Below are 22,170 nucleotides of genomic sequence, written 5' to 3'. Positions count from 1 at the left end.
TCCTAGGAATTAGATTGTTAGTCATGTAGTAAGTATATGTTTAACTTCATACGAAATACCAGACTTCCAAAGTGACTTTACCAATTTGCATTCCCATCAGCCATGTATGAGAGTTCTAGTTGCTCTGCATCTTCACCAGCGTGTTGTATTTTCCAATTTTTTTTAGTTGAGCCATTCTAATATTAATACATATGTGGTGTAGCTCATTGTGGTTTAATTTGCATTTCCCTAATAGTTAATGATGTTGAGCAACTTTTTATGTGCTTACACGTTGTCAATATCTCTATTTGTGGAGTTTCTGTTTAAATCTTTTTCCCATTTTTAAATTGGGTTGTTCTCTTTTTATTGAGTTGTAAGAGTTCTTTATATATTCTAGATGCCAGTACTTGTCAGAAATATGTTCTACCAATATTTTCTCCCAGTTTGGGGCTGGTCTTCATTTCCTTAACAATGTCTTTTGAAGAGTGGAAGTTTTTAATTGTGTTGAAGAACAGAGACATTTCTAAGCACCTGCCTTTTGCTGAACTTTGATAGCACTGGAGATACAATAATGCCTAAGCTTACATTTGTACTTTTTCTCTTTAACAAAGCAGGCATCTCTTGGTTTATAGCCTGCTTTTTCACTGTCTTATCATGAATATTTTTCACATCATTAAATATTATTCAAAAACACAATTTGTAATGTGTACATAGTACTCTCATGGCTATATCTTTATTTAAGTATCCCTCTCTATTTGGGGGTGTTTATGTGGATTCCAATCAATACTGAAAAGGAAATAAAAGAGAGAGAGAAATATATGATTACCATCCCTTGCAGAAATCTCTGTGCACATCCCCAATTTTACTTTCTTAGTATAGATGCTTAAAATTGCAAAGACTAAGACAAAGGCATCACACTTTGTTTTATAATTGCCTCCTCAGAAAAACAACTGATGTCTTGAAGCAAAGATCTTGTCTTGCCCTCGTTGTCATGCGAGTATATGACAAAACCTGTCACATTGTAGGTGCACCATACAAACCTGATGGATAAATAGTTGGAGAGAAAAAGAATTCCACTGAGTTTTATCCTTTCCCCTTCCTCCTGTGAAAGAAAGAGTCACCTTAGCTGGCTACCTTGACTTCTCAGATGAAGGGAATATGAAGAAAGTTTTCTTCTAAGAGGAAACTTGCCCCCAAAATGTAGGTTCCCAGAAAAGCTAGATGACAAGCCCTGTTGCTGCTCAGCAAAGCCCTTAAGGGACCCCGCCCCCAGCCCATATAAAGCCAGGGTGCAGTGGGGCAGCTGCACTCAGCCTCCAGAGCGCCGGCACTGGCCCTGGCCCTGGCACGCGCTATGGCAAGTGAAATGCAAGTCCAGCTCTCCGCATTGAAAGGGGGGCATCCTCCTGCAGGTAGGCTGCCCACCTGCCCTCTGTCCTGCAGATAGCAAGACCCCTCGGCTACTGCTGCCCCTCCTTCCATGCAGCGCCTTCCACAGAGGTGCCCCAACAGAGCAAAGGCTCTCAACCTCCCCTTGTTCCTTTAACTTCCTCCAACCTGAGTTCCTCCTATCTTTGATCCTTTTAGGCTTCTGTGTGAAAATCACCTGGGGATTTGTCAGGCCCTGTTGAATTAAAACCTAATTCTATATGGGAGTATAAGGGATTGGGCACTGGTGGAAAGGAGCAGGTGGTGAGCTTGGACCTTCCCTCCCTGGCTGTAGGTTAGCAGTGACCCATTCACACCTGGAAGGTAATTTACTGCCATGGAAACATTCCTCCCTGGAGGTCCCAGCTTTCGGACTCAGTCTCCCGAATGTGCCTGTACGTCATCTGACTTCACACCCAGCCAAGCTAGCTTCCACACAGAAGAGAGCAACCCAATTTTTCTCTCCCTTCTCAGGCTTTGGGGTTGGGCAGTGTGATCAGTAATGTCTTTTGTCTGTCACCAAGCTGAGGAGCACTTTTTAATAAGGACACTAGCATGGGAGGGGCTGACTGGAAAAGTAGCTATCAAGGCATTTTGCAAAGCATCCACAGTTCTTTTCTTTTTGTAAAAAAGGTATGCTATTTATATCAACTCCCTGGAATATGGAAATTAGTTTTATTGTACTTAACCATATGTTCATGTAGATTGGCTGAGGCATGCAGGCCTATTTGTAGCTGATTTGATGTTCTTTTAACTGCCTTTCTTCTTTTTTCCTTAAGAAATATCTCAACAACTTGACCTCTTTGTTCTTGCCTTTCTCCATTAACAAAATTTATTTATTGGTATCATTCTTTGGCTCCTCTAAGCCAAGGTTATTTCAGTCATCTTTGCTGCAGAGGATGATGGCAGGTATAAACTTCACAAAGCATCAAAAACTGACACAAGGTTCAGTGGCTTTCTGGTGAGCAGCCCAGCCAAAGTCAGAATTTTTACTACTAATTCTGAGTTTCCATTTCTCAGCACCCTGTCCCGGTCTCCTGTGGCAGACTCCTGACTTTTTATGTTTGTAATTGGATTTAGGAATATTTAACATTATCTATATTTAAAGTTAATGATGCTAATTAATGATCAAGAACCATCGATGCAAATTATTAGAAGTTTCTACACAAGGACAAAAGAAAATGCCATTCTCTTCCCGCCACTTCCACCCCAATCCTTCATAAAACAGTTCAGCTAACACTTTATTTGCTAAATGACATTTATACACAAAGATCACAGAGATAAACTTAACCAAGTGAAAGTTTGAATGAAACCACCAGGAACTTTCTGTCTCCGCCATTAATGATTGCTAATTACTCTGTGTACATAGCACACCATGCCGCCATCAAGCATGTCACAATGCCTCTGGCATGACAGTTAATTATTATGAACTGTGACACTACAGATAAGAGGCATGGGATAATTAGAATGGAGATGAAGGAAGACTTTTGCCTCCCCACTGAGAACAAGGGAGCAAAGAAGCCTCATCCTTCAGATTGTCTCGCTATATATTTTAAGTCTGAACCAGATAGCTACTGTACAAAATTTTATTTATAGAACAAAAATAATTCATTGCCAGAATTCCATTCAATTTCACCTGATTTTTATAGGCAATAGACAGGTCCCTGAAAGTAGGACACAGACATGATGAAAGGTCTGTGAAAGGTCTGACATGGTCTTTGGAACCAGACAGTCCTGGATTTAAACTCTGCTTCCCTTCCACATCTCTGAGCCTCAGTTTTCTCACCTCTAAAGCAGGTGGTAATAAATAACGTTGATATTGTAAGGTTGTTATGACTATGAGAGGAGATAACCTATGCAAGGTACCCAGCACATGAATGTTAATCCCTGTAAAATGCAGGCCTAGTAAAACACATAGCCATCAAAAGAAATGATTCTCCTCAATTGCAAGACCTCCTGATGTGTACGGGCTGCATTCAGCACTACTGCAGTCGTCAGGGCAGAAGAAAATTGCAATGGGAAAGATACATGTGCCTGCTCCGACATGGTTAAAAGTGAAACCACTCCAGAGTCAGCCAGCAGCTGTAACTCTTTCCCACCTACACAGGGGGTGCTTAGTGGTTTTTCTTTGATGTATATTAATATAATATATTGTACCTCTGTGAATCCTGGTTATAAATCTATGCTGTAAAACAAGACTACATTAAACATGAGGCGGCCTGGGCTCTAGGAAGCTTAGCTTTTCTGCTAAGGATTTTCTGCTGTTTTGCTTTGCCTCGCTCTCAGTTTTATAAGAACTCCATTACCTGAACAGCCAAAAATGTGTGAGTAGAAGGTAATCCAAGGAAACCAAGTACATATGTGATGAACCAGAAAAAGCAGCAGTTCATGAGTTTTTGTATATTCCTTGCACTTTAATTTGTTTTAAGGCAAATGAGTCAGAGCCATCAAAGGGGTCACCACTGAACCCCCAGAGAGAATCCATTTTCTGGCTCATTAAAGAGAGACGGAAGTTTGGGGAGTGTATCCCCAAGGGTGAAACTAATGCAGAAAATGGGGAGGAAACCATAGCTGCAGAAGGGCTAGTATGGTTTTTTAAAAAGCAAACACCAGAGGCTTAATTCTCTCAACTCCAGTCTGCTCACGTCAACTTCTGGGAGTTGATCTGTGAGGTTCAACAGAGAGGTTGCGAGACCCACTACCCCACAGGTCACAGGGACAGGGGTTTGATGACAAGAACAGCTGCTATTCACTCAATCCTGTGTGACTGGCACTGCACAGAGCCTTCTAGACACAGCACCAGTACTGCAGACTGATGATGTACCCTCATCTTTGTTTCACAGAGGAGCAAACTGAAAGTCAGCAAGGTCGAGGGACGTGCCCAATGCCACATAGCTGGTGAGAAGGGGCAGAGACGTGACAGTAAAGTGGGCCCATGTCAAGCCCTCTCCCTCTGAAGCCCTCTCTCCTTGCTTTTCCTGATGAGAGTCTTTTGTCTTGACTGACGGTTTAGAATACGCCAAAAACTCAACGGTGAATGCAAAGTAAGCGTTTTGCAAACATCTAACCTTTTAATTAAATTCAAATGAGCGTTCTAAGTCACAAGGCAGAGTTTGCCCAAACCTTTGTGGTGGTCAGCTTTTTCACACACATTCTCCACTGATTAATGAAGGAAAGAAGCTCAATTTTTCTTGCAGGCTTATCTTTCTTCATCTTGACTACCCTCTACCAAACACTGTGCAAAATGCCTGGAAAATCTGAACTGGAAAATTAGTATATAGCATTCTAAACTCAAGGGTCAACTTTCGAAAAGTTATAAACTACAAATGCCGCCACAAAATTATAACTCTTACTCAGATATAGGAAAGCAAAGTTTCATTTTCTCCACATCAATGTAGATTTTCTAACAAAACTATCCAAAACATCTCTCTCTTACATTTTTAAATCTCTAGTTCATTTTGCTTATTGAAAGGACCTAAGCATGGAATTATGTAAGTGATTACAAATTTTTTAAAATAAATTTATTTATTTATTTTTAGCTGCGTTGGGTCTTTGTTGCTGCACGTGGACTTTCTCTAGTTGCGGCGAGCGGGGGCTACTCTTCTTTGTGGTGCGTGGGCTTCTTATTGCGGTGGCTTCTCATTGCAGAGCATGGGCTCTAGGCATACGGGCTTCAGTAGTTGTGGCATGTGGGCTCCACAGTTGTGGCTCGCGAGCTCTAGAGTGCAGGCTCAGTAGTTGTGGCGCACGGGCTTAGTTGGTCCGAAGCATGTGGATCTTCCCGGACCAGGGCTCAAGCCCATGTCCCCTGCACTGGCAGGCAGATTCTTAACCACTGGGCCACCAGGGAAGTCCTTTACATTCTCTTTAAATTTCTTTTGGGATTTGTTTCTCTGAGTACACTATATTCTTTCAAAAGGGAGGGACATGATAAATTTTCTTTTGTAGGTAGATGGGAAGAGTTAGAATTACAGTAAAGACCTTACAATAAAAATCATCTAGTTCAACTTCTACCAAATTCCCCAAAATCCTTCTAAAATATTCATGGCAGATACACTTCTTTTCTTTACTTTAACACACTAAGGGACCAGAGATATACTATTGTACTATGCAATCTTCTTCACTTTGATTAACACAGTTATATGTAGCCAGACTCTGCATTTCTGGAACTTTCATTCTTTGCTTTCCATTCTCTCCTCTGGAAAAACATAAATATAAATAATAATAACTACCAATTATTAAGTGCCTACCATGTACCAGCTTCTTATGTCACCTCTATTCCCTAGGACAGCCTGAACAATCAGTATTATTCCCTTTTGAGGGATGCAGAAACTGAGCCTCAGAGGAGTTTATCTTGCCCAAGGTCACAGAGCACAGGAGGGGGTAGAGCTCTCTGACCCTAGATAACATTTCCTTACCAGTAAATCATTCCTCCTCCACAAGACAGCCCCTAAACTCCTTGAAGATGGCACCATAAGCTTCCCTTGAGTCTTTGCTTCCTCAGAAACGATCTTTCCAGTTTTCCCAGTTCCTTGTCTGACACGGCTCCTTCTCCACTCTGGTTGCTCTCATCTGGACATTCTCTAAATTGTCTGTGCTCTTTCAAATGAGTGGCACAGAGCTCAACATTTCAAAGGTCTTCTCACTTTTAACTATTGCTTATTTTAACTATAACAAGTGTGCTTCTACAGTTGGCTATAATAACCAGTGGAAGAAGAAAACATGCAAAAACAAAAGCATCAGAGAAAACAAAAGGAACACTAATAAGAAAATAATTATAGCACTCCATGTTTTAAAAGCATTTGTCATAAGGAGGATGAAAGATACTGCTGGGAGAGATACTGAAGGCTCAAGCTCTAGGTCTAGAGCTATTGTGATTTGATTCCTCTTGGTAGAAGAAGCTATGGACCACACCACTCCTCATACAGTGGCACACCCTTCTCAAGCAGTCTTCCAGAAAAAGCCACCCCTTGGTTTATTTCATCTCTGTATTCCAGGGCTATTCAGAAGGTGTTTCCACATTATTTCATTTCTGTTGCTGATTATTTTGTATGCCTTTTTTTCGTGTGTGTGTGAATTTAAAGCAGACCATGTATGAAAATAGGATTTTTTTCCTGGACTGTATCTAATATTACAGAATTCTAGTGAGACGCCTTTATAATCAATAAAAAAAAACTTGGTGATTCAAAATGACCAAGTGGAGCTTATTCCATGAACACAAGAATGGTTTGATAGTAAAATATTCATTAATATATATTTATAAAATTTTTATCTATTAATATAATTAACCTCATTAAGGTGAAAAACCATATTATATACATGATAATAAAAAGGCATTTGATAAAATTCAACATGTGTTTGTAATTTTTTAAGCCCAATGAAACAGTAATAGAAAGATATTTCCTTAATATGATGAAAGAAATATATTTGAATATACATTATATATATATTGTAAATATGTGCGTGTGTATATCCAACTAAGTATACATCATACTTAATGGGAAAACACTAAAAGCAATCCATTAAAAATTAGGATGACAAAGATGTCCATCAACACCACTATTTAATATTATTCTAGAGAAAGTAATATTATAATTATTTGCAGATTATATAAATTTTTTTTACCTGGAAAACCTAAGGGAGTCAACAAAAATATTATAAATAGTAAGAGAATTCAATAAGATCTGGGTATAAAATCAATGATATTAATATAAGAACAACAATCTGTGAAAGCTATAATGGAAGAATAGACCCTCTCTACAACTGCAACAGCAGCAAAAAAGAGAAAATACTTAGGGAATAAACCTAACAATAAATGTGTAAGATTTATGTGAACAAGTTACTGAGGGACCCAAAAGAAAATGTAGAAAATGGAAAAGCATACCATGTTCTTGAATAGAGAGCAACCAGGAATATAAAGATACGAATTTTCCCTTAAAAAAAAAAAATCTATAAATCTAAAGCAAGACCATTAAAAAACTACCAGCAGGATTTTTTGGAGGGAATTGACAAACTGATTCAAAAGTTCATATGGAAAAATAAATAAGAATAGCTAATAAAATTCTGCAAAGAAAATGTAGCAAAGAAGGACTATCAAAATTAAAATATGTTAGGGACTTCCCTGGTGGTCCAGTGGTTAAGACTCCGCACTTACACTGCAGGGGGCACGGGTTCGATCCCTGGTCAGGGAACTAAGATCCCACATGACGCGTGGTGCGGCCAAAAAAGAATTTTTTTTAAATATGTTATAAAGGTACAATCATTAAAATAAAGTTGTAATGGCATATAAACAGAGAGATTAATGGAACAGAAGTCCAACAGGACAAATGGACCAAAAATGTGAACAGTTTATAAAAGAAAATACAACTGGCTTCTGAAACACAGAAATAAGCTCAACTTTTAATAAAATATAAGAAAGACAAATTACTTTTCTTATTGGTTGATAAAGCCAAACATTTTCTAATTCTCACTGTTGCTTGAGATATAGTGAAACAATCACTGTCATTGTAGCTGTTGAGATTGTAAACTGGTGCAACCACTGTGAAGGGTGACTTGGCAAGATTTAGTAAAATTTCAAATGCACATACTCTTAAGAATTAACAAGATCATTTCTAGGAATTTATCCCATGGATATACTTGCACTTGTGCAGAATTATGTATATGCAAAGGATATTCATTGTAGCATTGTTTGTGATAACAATGGATTAGAAACATCTAAAATGTCCAACGGTTGGAAATTGGTTAAGTAAACACAGAATGTTCATATAATGAAATTTTAAAGCAGATGTTAAAAAGAAAGACGTTCTCTCTATAGATATATATCGATAGGGAACTTACTCCAAAGTACATGACTGAATGAAAAGTATAAACAAACAAGATGTAGAACAACGTATGCTGCCATTTAAAAAAATGTATAGGTATGTGTATAGAATGTCTATCAATGAATACATAGGAACTTGTTAACGTTAGCACTATCTAGGGAGATGAACTGTAGGCCTAAAAATAATGGTAGAAGGGAGACTGCAGACCTTTCCATGATTTTTGAATTGTGTGCCTTATGCATGTACTATTACATAATCAAAAAAATTAATTAAATAATAATTTTAAAAGAAAAATGATGAAGTCAATTCACGAGGGCATTGAGAAATAGGTTTTCCTATTTTTCACTTTATTGGAGCCAGTTTTAGAAAATTGCCAATCTGACATTTCCATAAAAAGAATTAACAGGTTCAAACAAATCAATGTCCATTTAGCTTTTTCTCATTTGAGCTTGTCAGATTTCAGATGTGCAAATTTCCTGGGAACAGAAAAAAGTATTTGCTTTGACTTGCAATCTGAAATGGGCTGCTCCTTTTCAAAAGTTGATTTCATCCGACATTGTTAAACACTTGAATTGCTGTTAGGTCATCTGTAGCCTAATTAACACTAATTGATCTCTTGAATGGCAGGATTATTAATGCAGTTTAATTACTCATTAGAACATCTGAGCTCCTCCAACATCGGAGGTTTGGGGTCTGGGATGGAAGGTGGGCATCTGGTGGGATCAGAAGCATCTCTCTTGAATTAAATGCGTGTTATCACCACATGCCCTGACTTTTGGCTCATTCTCCAATCTAGCTTTTGAAAGCTTTGGTTGAAAAAAAATTTTTGCAAGCCTTGCACTTTAATCTTGTGGGAAAACAGAAGGGTCACATTGTAATTGTCGGTTGCTGTCATGAAGAATGTAATTGATTTGATAATAAGAAAAAATGTTTTTCAGTAAAATGCCTAAGGGAATAAATTGTTATCTCCTCCCCAAATCGAAGATGTAATAAACACCTCTGCCTTTTTTAGCCTCAGGTCCCCCTCTCCGAACACAGACAAGCAAAAACCTTAGCTCTTCTCTCCTTCCCACCTTGTTTGCCCAAAATATTTTTTTCTTCTGTTATGCTAGTTCAGGGTACCTTTTGATTATGTTGTTTTAGATTAAAGTTTAGCTCTTCAAAAAGTTCTGAAATTCTTCAAATCTACAATAAATTCATATCTTGAATAACAAAGCAAACTGTCTCTTGCTGCCCTAAATATGACTCCCTTGTTGATGCTTATTTGTTTATAGTAAAAGCTGGAGGAAAGCGAATTTCCAAAAAACAAGAAATTGGCGTCTTGGAGAGACACACCAAGAAAATGGGATTAGAGAAAACAAGGTAGGGGACTGCTTAATTTCTTTTCCTTCTTCATCTTGATTTTTAAGTGACGCTACTGCCAGAAGTCAGAGGCTTCGCTGGATCTTAGGACAAACCAAGGCTCCCTAGGCACTTACTAACCAGAGTTAGAGGCAGCTGGCATGGTGGGGTGGGGTAGGGGTGGGGGTCAGCATGGGAGAGGGGGTTAACTACCCTCTGGAGGACTCTCTCTGCCCATCCTCCTCTTCCCTGCAGCCAGCCCAATTGCCTCCTGCTTAAAAAGCAAGGTCCTGAATGCATCCAAACAGGACTCACGTCCCTGTATCTTATTTTCACCTTAGCCTTTAAAGTACTGTCCCTAAGCTGGCCCTGTGTTTGCAATAAGCTTTCTGCTGAAGCAAATCTGAATTAAAAATAAATGTGCTTTTTTGCTTTTTTTTTTAAATTCCTCACTCAGTTATTTAGAAAATAATGGCCACTGTATTTGGCACATCTGGAAGGAATTTGGATACAGAGGTTGTTTTCTCCCTGCTCCTTCCGCAGTAACCTTGACACACTGCACTTTTCTCAGAGCTAGGCAGAGAGCCGAGGGCTGGATCTCATGTACAAATGGACCAGCCCCTCTACGCCTTGGGTAAGAAAAATAGTGCCTTCAAAAAGAAGTGAACATGTGAAACCAGCTCCTCCAAGTAGAGGCGCTTCAGAGCCTATTTCAGGATGGTTTCCATAGGTGAGCTCATGAGTGATTCAAAAGGAGTGAATTAGAGGATGCTCAGATACGTCCTTAAGAGTTAAAGTGGTAACAGTCTCAGAAAGAAAGTGTGGAGGGAAATAGGCTATGGAATTTCTCGGGTTTTTTTGTGGGTTTTTTCTTTCTGTATAAAATTACTTTTTAGATCACTTTAAAAGTTTTCTTCTCAATTTCTGGGAGGGAAATTTTTTGAGGATTTTTCTACTTTAAAATGAAATACTCTGGGCTTCCCTGGTGGCGCAGTGGTTAAGAATCCGCCTGCCAATGCAGGTGACATGGGTTCGAGCCCTGGTCTGGGAAGATCCCACATGCCGCGGAGCAACTAAGCCCGTGCACCACAACTACTGAGCCTGCGCTCTAGAGCCCACGAGCCACAACTACTGAAGCCTGCGTACCTAGAACCCACGAGCCACAACTACTGAAGCCCGTGCGCCACAACTACCGAAGCCTGAGTGCCTAGAGCCTGTGCTCCGCAACAAGAGAAGCCACCGCAATGAGAAGCCCGCACACCGCAATGAAGAGTAGCCCCCGCTCGCCGCAACTAGAAAAAAGCCGGCGCGCAGCAACGAAGACCCAACGCAGCCAAAAGTAAGATTAGTAATAATAATAAAAAGATAATAAAATTAAAATATAAGAATTAAATTTTAAAAAAATGAAATACTCTATCCAAAATATATAAAGAACGCATACAGTTCAGTAGCAGGAAAGCAAACAAGCCAGTTTAAAACTGGGCAGAAGATTTGAATAGACATTTTTCCAAAGAAGATATACAGATAGCCAACAGGTACCTGAAAAGGTGCTCAACATTATTAATAATCAGGGAAATGCAAATCAAAACTACAATGAAATATCACCTTACATCTGTCAGAATGGCTATTAACAAAAAGTCAAGAAATACCAAGCTGTGGCAAGGACATGGGAAAAAGGGAACCTCTGTGCACTGATAGCTTGTAATACACATTGGTGCAGCCACTGTGGAAAGCAGTATGGAGTTTCCTCAAAACATTACAACTACAACTACCATGTGATCCAGCAACTCCAATTCTGAGTATTTGTCTGAAGAAAATGAAACCCTATCTTGAAAAGATACATGCACCTCCACATTTATTGCAGCATTATTACAGTAGCCAAGACATTGAAGCAACCCAGGTGTCCATCGATGGATGAATGGATAAAAAAATGTGATACACACACACACACACACATACACACACATACATACACACAGAGGAATACTGTTCAGCCATAAAAAAGAAGGACATCCTGCCACTTGTAACAACGTGGATGGACACTGAGGGCATTATACTAAGTGAAATAAGTCAGACAGAGAAAGGCAGTGCCATATGATCTCTCTTGTATGTGGAATCTAAGAAGAAAAATAAACAGGACAACAACAGCAAAAACTCAAGCTCATAGGTGCAGAGAGCAGATTAGTGGTTGCCAAAGCTGGGGGGAGAGGGGACTGGTGTCTGGGGTAGACAATGGGTGAAAGAGATCAAGAGGCACAAACTTAGAGTTATAAAATAATTAAGCCCTGGGGATGAAATTATAGCATGATGACTATAGTTAATGATACCGTATTGTATATTTGTAAGTTACTAAGAGGGTACACCTTAGAACTTCTCATTACAAGAAAAAACATTTAACTATGTATGGTGAGGGGTGTTAACTAGACTTATTGGGTGCTCATTTTGCAGTATATACAAATATCAAATCATTATGTGGTACACCTGAAACTAATGTAATATTATATGTCAGCTATACCTCAATTTTTAAAAATTTGCCCCTTTGGCATTAAGCTTTTGTTTCTTCTGAATCAGAAAATAACTATCACATAATTAAAGCAAAGCTATAAGTCCTCAAGGGTGGGAGTCACATATTATTTATCTCCTGACCCAGCATCTAGGACAGTTCCTAGAATAGAGAAAGCACTCTGTAAATGACGTCACACTGTCATTGAATTGCCAGCTGGTTAACTTCGAAAACCTATCCCGCTACTAAAACCTGACTCAAGTGTAAGCCCTGTTTAGTGTGACACCGGTAAACATGCCTGGGCCAGGGGCTCAGGAGCGAGAGTCATAGCTTGGAAATGACCTTCTAGTTGGCAGCCATGGACAAGTCATCCGTTTCTTTGCACCTCAGCAAGAGGGACTTACTGTTAATTCTAACATCAGGTGAACACTGCAGGAAGAGGAGCTGCCTAGAGAGTCATAAAGTGCTGATTGGAGCCCTCTTAAAAAAATTCAGTTGTTTTCTAATAGTCATTAAAAGATGGGAATTGGACCACTACAGAACTTAAAACAGCAGAAAAATAGCTCTCTTGTCCTGTTTACCAGGGATAGATATAGGTATGTGGAAGCTGAATCTTATAGAACTGGAGGACCATTTTAAGGAAAAATAATACAAAATTACAAATATGAAATGGCTAGGGCCCCTCCCAGGGCCTTGAAAGGAGACTGTGCAGTGAGAGGCCCTGAAGCTTCCCTAGCTCCCCCATGAGTCACCTCTGCTCTTTATATCTGCTTCGTGAGTGTTTGCATGGATAGGATTTCCTCCTTTTTGTGGACAAACACCTCCTTATATCTTCTAGGAGAATAGCTTTTGAAAAATATAGCGTAGAAAATAAATTTCTAAGCATCATCAATCTGTGTCCATACCCCAAGAACTTCTACTAACCAACACAAACCATCCAGAAAAAAGTATGCCAAGCGCAGAGTTCCCGTCAAGAAATTGCACTGTAAGCTCAGCCCTGATTGAAACTCTCCTAGCAAATAACTTGGCCTGAGAAAAGAAGCCAGACACAAAAGAGCACCTGCTGTATGGTACATTTTATGATATACAAATAAAGTCAAAACTAATATATGGGGCTGTAAGTCAGGGTAGTGATTATCCTTAGGGGCAACTGTTTTGACTAGTGTTACAAGTCTGTGAATGTTCACCAGCCTATACGTTGATAATACGTGCACCTTTCTGCATGTATGCTGTACTTTGATGAAAAGTTTAAAAATATTAATTATAATAAGTTGGCCTGCAAAGCTTGTTGTAGTACATGGGCACACAGGGTAGGATTTTTTTTTTTTTTTTTTTTTGTCTTCCAGAAGTAGCCAAGAAGCAGAATGAAAGCTAAAAGGCCAAGTAGAAAACCCTCTGTAAAAATGGTTTAGCCTCTTTAGTGGGAAAGTTTCCATTTCTATGTGAAGTTTCTTTTCATCTTCACAGTGCCATTGCAAATGCTGCCAAAATACAGACGATGGATGCCCTGAACGATACTCTGGAGAAGGTGAGCCATGGGTGAGGTGCGTCACGTGATGCTCCCAGCCAGTATTCACCCAGCCGCCCCGCCGGTCAGGCTGCATGGGTGAATGAGCTGATGGCCACTGGGGTGTTTTCCAACTCAGAGGTTTGATGTCCTTGTGAAAGAATCTGCTCTCAGTTCAAGGAACACAAAGTGGTTTTGATGAGAAAAGCTGATGCTCGCAAATTCCTAGTGTCTATTTAATAAATCATTTCAAAAATAAGATAGTAAATTAAGCAAGACTCATGATGCCAAATTGGCAGAACCTGACGTTGCCATCCCAAATATTTATTGGAAACGTTGGCCTGTTGTTATAAAAAAGGCAGCCTGTGTATTGGGAATTCAGCCCTTTTTGAACTTCCTCCCCACCACTCACTCCCAACAGGAAATGTTTGATTTGAGGCCAGGGTGGGTGGTGGAGGGTTGCCTATTTGGGGGCTGGAGGAAGCCTGGGCATTGGCTGGCTTTATCTAGTGAAGTCTATTTATGAAGGTGGTTGACCATTGCTATTTTTATTTCCGTATCTTGAATTCTTTCTAAGTAGCTCAGGAAACTCAGAAAATTCTTCCCACGTAGACAGTAGTTTAGTTTTGGATTCAATCGTTTGTTTTTAAATGTTGTAAGTAAGCTGAGTGAGGGTCCTTATTCTACTTCTAGGGGGCGGGTGCATTGAATTCAGGCATTGAAGGACCACTCTTTCTGCTGCCCCCATATTTATTGAAAAGACAGGACTGGGCGGGTGTCCTTTGCAGAAGGAAGACTTGCTGTTATTACCAAAATCAGGGGTCTGAAAATGATTAGAGTAGAAACTGTGAGGCTAGACTTCTGAGACCCCTGTTTGGCACTGGCTTCTCCACTTGCTACCTCTAAGGTCTGGAGCAAGTTACTGATCCCGTGCCTCTGATTCGTCATTTGTAAAATGAAGATAAGGAAGAGGATATATATACTTCAGATGGCTGTTGAGTGGAATCAATGAGGTTCACACACAGGAAGTTCTTAGAACAGTGCCCGACACAGAGTAACCTGCCTGCACTCTCTGCTCTAATTAGTAACATCTGTTTTATGGCAATGAAAAGAAAAGGTGTGTCTGAAGCCCATGAGGCAACTAGTATCAGGCAAGATCTTAATGATAGACGAAAGCTACAGAGCCTTCTCACGTAGGGGGGCTCGGTTCTCCCATCAGATAGATCGGAAGAGGGGCGGTCATAAGTGACTCTTTGCCTTCCTGACTTTAGAAGAAGGGCAGGGACGGATGATGACCTGCCACGCACATTCTCCAGCCCCTGCCCACTAAACGCTTCTTCCTCAGGGGCAATAGAATGTCCACAGTAAGTAGAGCTAAGTGGAACAGATATATTCCTCTAGAATATATGTTAACCCAAAATAAAATGTTTAAAGAGAGTGGTCAGTAAAGGTTGATTATGCTGTACTTTAGGTATGATGCCAGAGCCTTTAATGTTTTTTATAGACACATGTGCATATGGCTATGACATAAAGGGTTCTTTCCCTTTCAGTTAAAAATATCACTTCTGAATTTCAAAGATAAACAGAAGAAACAAATAACAACAACAATAAGTTGTATTTAGAAATCATAAGAAAATATTGAGTTGGTGTGCTGTTACAAATATTTTTAACAGCAATTATATCTATTTTTTTTTAAAAAAGCCCCTTTAACACTTAGCTCCATGTCTACTGGCGTAGGTCTGTGGCTAAGACTGCATAGATTACTGGTTAGAACAGGTTCTGGCATTCTGGCATCAGATATCAGGTGCCTGGGTCCTATGCTGACTCTGTCACTTGCTAGCTGTGTGTCTTTGGGCAGGTTTCTTCACTTCTCTGTGCTTCTGTTTCCTCACCTGTAAATGAGAATGTGGTTTATAGTATCCACTTCACGAAGATGTTGTGAGAATAAAATGAAGGTATAGAACATGTGCAAAGGACTCAGCACAGAGCCAGATACAGTTAGCCCGCAGTAAGTGTTAGCTTCTATTCCCAGGGAGATATCCTACAGGGCGTCACTTGGAATCCAGGCAAAGGATAAGAGACCAGCAATAAAATCAAGTCCCAAGATTACCATAAGTCGCTGTCTTGAATTTGGAAGTTGGTGGGATCCACATGGTCCCTTACAGCTAAGAAAAATCTTCCCTGAATCCATAACTCAACCTGAAACATAATAGAATTTCATAATAAAAAAGGTCAACCTGGGGTGGAAAGACCAATGCCTTTTAAGAAATAGGCCTGCTGAGATCAGTGGTTGCCAGAGAGTGGGAGGAGGGGTTGACCACAAAGTGATGGGAAGGTATTTTGGGGGGTGATGGAACGGTTCTATATCTTGACTGAGGTGGTGGTCACAGATGGTATGCACTTGTGAAAACCCATAGAACTAAACACTAAAGAGGGTATCTATTTTACTGTAGATAAATTATACCTTAATTTTTTAATGAAAAGAAATGCATAACTAGCAGCAACGAAGACCCAATGCAGCCATAAATAAATAAATAAATAAATTTAATTTTAAAAAAAGAAATGCATAACTATACAGCCTAATATAAAAAAATAAGACATATAAAATATAGAGATATATGGCTTCCCTGGTGGCGCAGTGGTTAAGAATCCACCTGCCAATGCAGGGGACACGGGTTCGAGCCCTGGCCCGGGAAGATCCCACCTGCCACGGAGCAACTAAGCCCACGTGCCACAGCTACTGAGCCTGCTCTCTAGAGCCCGTGAGCCACAACTACTGAGCCCGCGTGCCACAGCTACTGAAGCCTGTGCGCTCTAGGGCCCATGCTCCACAACAAGAGAAGCCACAGCAATGAGAAACCCACGCACAACAAGGAAGAGTAGCCCCTGCTCTCCACAACTAGAGAAAGCCCGTGCGCAGCAGCGAAGACCCAGCACAGCCAAAAATAAATAAAATAAATTTATTAAAAAAATAGAGAGAGAGATATAGATATCTGATGATAAATTTTCATCTGCATTACAATGATTTTCCCAACAATATATATTGTCATGAAGATCTAACAATATACAACTGGCCAGAAGAAATATAGTAGCAGAAATGAGGGTCATAGCCTCTGCATTTATTAACATTCCTTCATGCCCTCAGCTAGAATTATGTCTAGTTCCTAGAACCCATGTTAATTCTCATACCAGTTTAAGAACTTAGAGTCCAAAACAGTGAGAGTTATAGCCCTATTCATAGGAGCTCAGCAACCATTCAATCATGGCAGGAAATTTCTATCCATACGCTATTCATGTCTGGATACCCTACTTTAAAGCCAACCTAGGGTTTAAGATTTGGGAGATTGGAAAATAATTCCCAAGAGGCGGGAATTGTACAAATCTAAGTGGGAAGCAGCCTAAAATTTTCCCTGCCACTCTTTCCCCCACTCATCTCCACACAGACTTCACTCCCCACTACCTTTCTAGGTAGGTAAGACCCTCCCTTCTTCTCTAGTCAGTCTTTCCCACCTCTTCCAGCCCTAAATACTGAGAGAATTCATGTTGCCCACTGACAGGCCGCGTAACGTGTTTATTCCTGCAGAAGAGGGGTTGTGTAACCCCAAAGCTCTCTAAGAGAAAAATCTGGGAGACCTGGTCTTAGACCAAGTTCCATCTACTCCTTAGAGTCACGTAGCTCCCCTGAGATCTATGATTGCTCGTTTACTTAATTATTTTAAGGCAAGGAATGAGAGAGAATGATACTGCCAAATATATTCATTCTCCGGATAGTTACAGAAGTTAAGTTTGGCAATAGTTGTGAAGCTTCTCCCAACATAAAAGTATCCAGTTAAACCATTAGTAATGGGGTTGGGTTATAGTGCGGACGGGGGTGGACTGTTGAAGCCTAGTTAAATTGGGGCCACTTTTCAAGCTGCCAGCTATGTCACCAGGGCCAAAGTTAGTGAGATGTATGTGAAATGGGATCCTGGGGGAAAGGAAACTATCAAAGGCATCTGCAAATCTAAAAAGGTTTCTCTTGTTCTGTGTAGGATGATCCTTGAATTTCATTGACTCAAGCTGAATGTTTTGTTTTAAGCACTTTGCTTAACGGGGTGTGGAAATCTAGTGCCAACATTCAAGTTGGAAGTTAACACCCTGGAAAGATGAAGAGCTGCCAGTCTGCTAATACCACCTGACTTCAGGCTCTAAAACAAAACCTGCCACCGACTTTTTAATTTCCAGAATTTCTTTCATAGCTCTAATCATAAAGACTTTTACCATACTTCTTTGACTTTTTCTCTGAAATGAAAAATGTAGTCTCTGAGGTCACAACTTCCCAAGATGAAGGTAAATTCTCAATGTGGAAGTTTCTATTGATCTGCTTTTCAAGTTCAATATTTTGCCCCTTATGGGATGGAGTCACAGCCAGGAAGAATCCTTACACATATCCTTCTTTCTCTTGTGGGGTTAACCTAGATTCTTTTACCCTAATGAGTCAGGCAAACACCTTTCATTCTACAAACCCTATCATTTTACAAAGATTAATGATGAAAAATCCAAAGTGTCCCCAAAGTTAAGATGTCAGACTAAAGCACAGGTTGTAGGTTAGAAAGCTATTCCTACTTATTTCTAGTCTGGACTTGAATATAAAATGTTCCTATCTCCATTGGTATAAAATCTACAGCAAAGAAACAGGGCATTTAATGATTGACTATTATTTACAGTTCCATCATCTGAAGGTAGACCCTTTATAGACTCTCCACCCACAACCCCCAAGTCTTTCTATATTAGGATGCTCCTGATTGAGGGGGTGGGGTATTTGAGAAAGAGAACTTGACTCTCTGGTTGTATTTTCACCTGTCCCTATAAAGCCCTTACCCTCCGCAACTTGTACATTTGTAATTTAATAATTATGGGCAGTTTATCTAAGGCTGTTATCCTTGCTGGAATTGTTTCCACTATTTTCTCAATCCTGTTGATTTTTTTCCCCCTAAATTTTGCCAGACCAGTTCACAGATGGCCAACAGCCCCCAGGGGCAGTCTCCCATTCATTCTGATCTGTGGCATTCCTCTTTTGAGAAGCAGTTGAGCAGAGCTTTTACAACCTCAGTTAAATGCCTTAGTTGAAAGGTAGCCCCTAACCCTTGTGCCTTCCTGGTGAGAATGTAAAATGGTGTAGCCACTATAGAAAACAATATGGCAGTTCCTCAAAAAATTAAATATTGAATTACTGTATGATCTAACAATTTTGCTTCTGAATATATAGCCAAAAGAATTAAAAGCAGAAATTTGAAGAGATATTTGTGCAACAGTGTTCATAGCAACATTATTCACAATAGTTAAAAGATGGAAGCCACCCAAGTGTCCATCAGCATATGAATGGATAAACAAAATGTGGTCTATATACATGCAATGGAATATTATTCAACCTTAAAAAGGAAGGAAATTCTGACACATACTGCAACATGGATAAATCTTGAAGACATTATGTTAAATGAAATCAGCCAGACACAAAAGGACAAGTATTGCATGCTTTCACATTTATGAGATACATGAAGTAGTCAAATTCATGGAGAGAGAAGGTAGAATGGTGGTTACCAAAGGCTGGCAGAGGAGGTAATGAGGAATTATTCTTTAATGGGTACAGAGTTTCAGTTTGGTATGATGAAAAAGTTCTGGAGATGGATGGTAGTGATGGTTATACAACAATGTAAGTGTATGTATTGCTGCTAACCTGTGTATTTAAAAATTGTTGAAATGGTGAATTTTATGTTATATGTATTTTATCGCAATTTTTTAAATGATCAAAAAATGTAGCCCCTGAATCGTGGAGATAACCCTGGAAATGATCAAATAATGAGTTAGTGCCAAATTAAGCAATAAGTGTGTCCTCTCACACCGTTCTCCTCTCCCCTTTCCTTTCCCACCTCCACCCATCATCACTCTGACACCTTAAGAGCAACAATCAACATTGTGGTTTTCTCTCTTCTTTCTCAGCTTGTCATCTTGCCCCATCCATCTCACCTTGGCTAATTGCCCAGATTTCTGTTATATCAGAATTATTTGTTCATTTCCTTTCTCACCCCCCTTTACCTTACATTTGACTTTAAGTAACTTGCCAAGTAGATCTTCCTACCTGTAATCTCTTCAATGTGATTTAGAGCTAACCTGAAATAATCCATCTGTTTTAGTTGACACTAAAGACACCTAGTCTGGAAGAAAACTACTGAAGTCAATGACCTCTTAAGTTTCCTTCTGGTTCTAACGTTAAAAGAAAAACAAAACAAAACAAAACACTCTGCCTTTACCACACTATAAAATGCATGTCAAGTGGCCCAATGATAACTGATCTGGCAAAAAAATAAATCAGTAGCTCTTTTGTTAGATTGTAAAGTAATACTTATAACCAATACCTCAATTATGTTTCTTCCTTTCTACTAGAATGCCAGCATAGACCATCCTTGGATTTAATTATTACACAACTTTTACCTTCTCATTGTAAAAGAAAACTTTTAGAGAAACAAAGGCAAAGTAAAGAAAAAGACTAGGAATTGCCCATAATTCTACCCCTCAGAGATAATCATTGTTAACACTTCAGTGTATATTCTTCTAGTATGTTTAATTTTTTTAAGACCAAGAAGAAAGAACTTTCTGGAGCCAAGTTTCACATGAAAGGGAATGCTGTGTGCTCAGAGCTCAGGGACATTTGAGAAGTGATGTAAGGCACATATGTTTTCCCTGGCTTAGAAGAGCCCAAACAAACCATAAACAGTGTGATGTTTGGGGTCATGAACAGTTTATCTCTCCTTTTATTTGAGTGTCAAGGCAAGGGCATCTAAGTTCAATAGTGATAAATTAAATTCCTAGTGAGCTGAGGCATCCCTTCCTTGCTGGCTAGGGAAGGTGTTCTTAGGTACCTTTATATTGAATCAGTGGGCTTGAAAACCAAGAACTGGAATGGAACCAAAAGGCCTCTGGGTCCAAATTCTCCTCCTAGGAAAACTATGCCTGAAAGACTTGCAGCATTAGGCATCCTTTCCATCTTAAGCTGTCCTTAATGTAAATTCCATAAGGTCTCTTTGTTCCATATGAAATTCCTCTTATTGTCAAAGTCTCAGTCTGTGTTAATTTAAATCTATTTAAGCTCATTTCCTCATAGATGTCTTCTGCAGAGATGACTAGTGAGAACTTTTGTTACCTGAAGCTAATAAGGCATTCCTCAGCCTTCTCTTTACCAGACTGTTTAGTTTGAACCTTATAAAATGGCCAATTTCACATACTTCAACCTAAAAAACCCCTAACTCATTGTAACTTCTTTCAGAGGTTCTTTATTTCTGATCTTCTGACATCTGAGGCGTTCTTCCTCCCCACCCCAGGACCTTCTTCAATGTCCCCATAGCCTTCTTAGCATATAGTGTTCCCTATATGCATAGTAGTGCCAGAATAATTTCTAATATTGGAGGACTGATGAAGATATTTCTACCTTTAAAAATGTCACTTCAAAACATATATATATATATATATATATATATATATATATATATAATTTATATAATATATTTTATAATTTTAAAAAATTAGAAACACACTAATGAGGGAAAACCCAGGTTAACAAGTATATCCGTGGATACAGAGTTAGAGGTGGTATGGAAAAAAGAGATACTATCAAAGAAGTAAACAAAACTGTGAAATTCCTCTGACCAGATGTTTTGTTTTCTACTACTTTAATACTTTATGACCAAAAAGATCCAATATGCTCATTTTTTTCTTTCCTCCTCACCTTTAGCTCAGCCATAAATTTCCAGCAATAATGCACATGGCACATCAAAAACCCAGACCTGCTCTGGAGAAGGTCACTCCACTGAAAAGGATCTACATTATTCAGCAGCCTCGAAAATGTTAAGCTGGGATGTAAAACACAGCCGTCTAGCCAACTGCCTCTAATATCTGAGAGCTTAGCAAAAAGGACCAACTTTCCACAGGTCTAGTGCACTTTCTTGGTAAATAAAATAGCTTTTATATCTTCTCTTCTGACTTTAGGTAATAAAGCATCCAAAATTGCAAATCCGGTTCATTCCTGGGCCTCATTTTGGTCCTAGTCAGGATCCCATTGATGTTTACGTGTGTAATTTTGTTGAATAAGTGGAGAATCTAGAATACTGGACTATCCACTCCACCTCCCTGGATAAGCTCTTTTCTCCTTGATGCAGACTGAGTGGTTCCACCCACAGTGAGTTCTCCTTGAAGACAAAGGTTAGAAAGCAGTACACTGAGCCTTGCAAAGGCCAACATTCTATGCAAACGTAAGGAGTGATTCTTCTCAGTGTGTTTGTATAACATGATCAAGTTTTCACTTGAGGTGAAATGTCTTTTCCAGTTTCGCACATAAATACATAGTTTGTTTTGAAGGTTTGGTGAGGGAAAATGAAAGTATTAGATTTATTGCAGACATATTCTCTTCTGCAAAGCAATCAAGGTCGGAAAGTAGAATTCTAGTTTCAAGGGGAGATTTGCTCAGGGCCTCCCACAAAGTTGATGTCTAGAACTGAGGGGCCCTGATGGTACAGGACATTGTGGTTGGGGTATAGAAGTTGGTTTTAACTGGAGGT

The 22,170-nt window shown here is 39.5% G+C and overlaps 1 protein-coding gene and 1 non-coding gene across 2 annotated transcripts; both read left to right on the top strand.

Moving 5' to 3' along the window:
* Nucleotides 1-1,316: 1,316 nt before the first annotated feature.
* DAPL1 (death associated protein like 1) lies at nucleotides 1,317-21,464 on the top strand. The gene is made up of 4 exons (XM_068543967.1): nucleotides 1,317-1,391; nucleotides 9,503-9,590; nucleotides 13,540-13,600; nucleotides 21,348-21,464. The coding sequence occupies exons 1-4, from the start codon at nucleotides 1,334-1,336 to the stop codon at nucleotides 21,462-21,464; spliced, it is 324 nt and encodes a 107-aa protein (XP_068400068.1). The 5' UTR covers nucleotides 1,317-1,333.
* TRNAV-UAC (transfer RNA valine (anticodon UAC)) lies at nucleotides 7,526-7,598 on the top strand. The gene has a single exon. It is a non-coding gene; the product is annotated as a tRNA-Val (tRNA).
* Nucleotides 21,465-22,170: the final 706 nt, after the last annotated feature.

Source organism: Eschrichtius robustus, chromosome 5 (genome assembly GCF_028021215.1).
Source record: "Eschrichtius robustus isolate mEscRob2 chromosome 5, mEscRob2.pri, whole genome shotgun sequence".
NCBI classification, from domain to species: domain Eukaryota; kingdom Metazoa; phylum Chordata; class Mammalia; order Artiodactyla; family Eschrichtiidae; genus Eschrichtius; species Eschrichtius robustus.
Note: the sequence above shows the minus strand (reverse complement) of the source record. Positions and strands in the feature narration are given on the sequence as shown.

Coding starts and splice junctions, on each gene's coding strand:
- DAPL1 (XM_068543967.1), top strand. CDS start 1,334: ATGGCAAGTGAAATGCAAGTCCAGCTCTCCGCATTGAAAGGGGGGCAT. Junction 1,392..9,502: donor AGGGGGGCATCCTCCTGCAG/GTAGGCTGCCCA, acceptor ATTTGTTTATAG/TAAAAGCTGGAGGAAAGCGA. Junction 9,591..13,539: donor ATGGGATTAGAGAAAACAAG/GTAGGGGACTGC, acceptor TCATCTTCACAG/TGCCATTGCAAATGCTGCCA.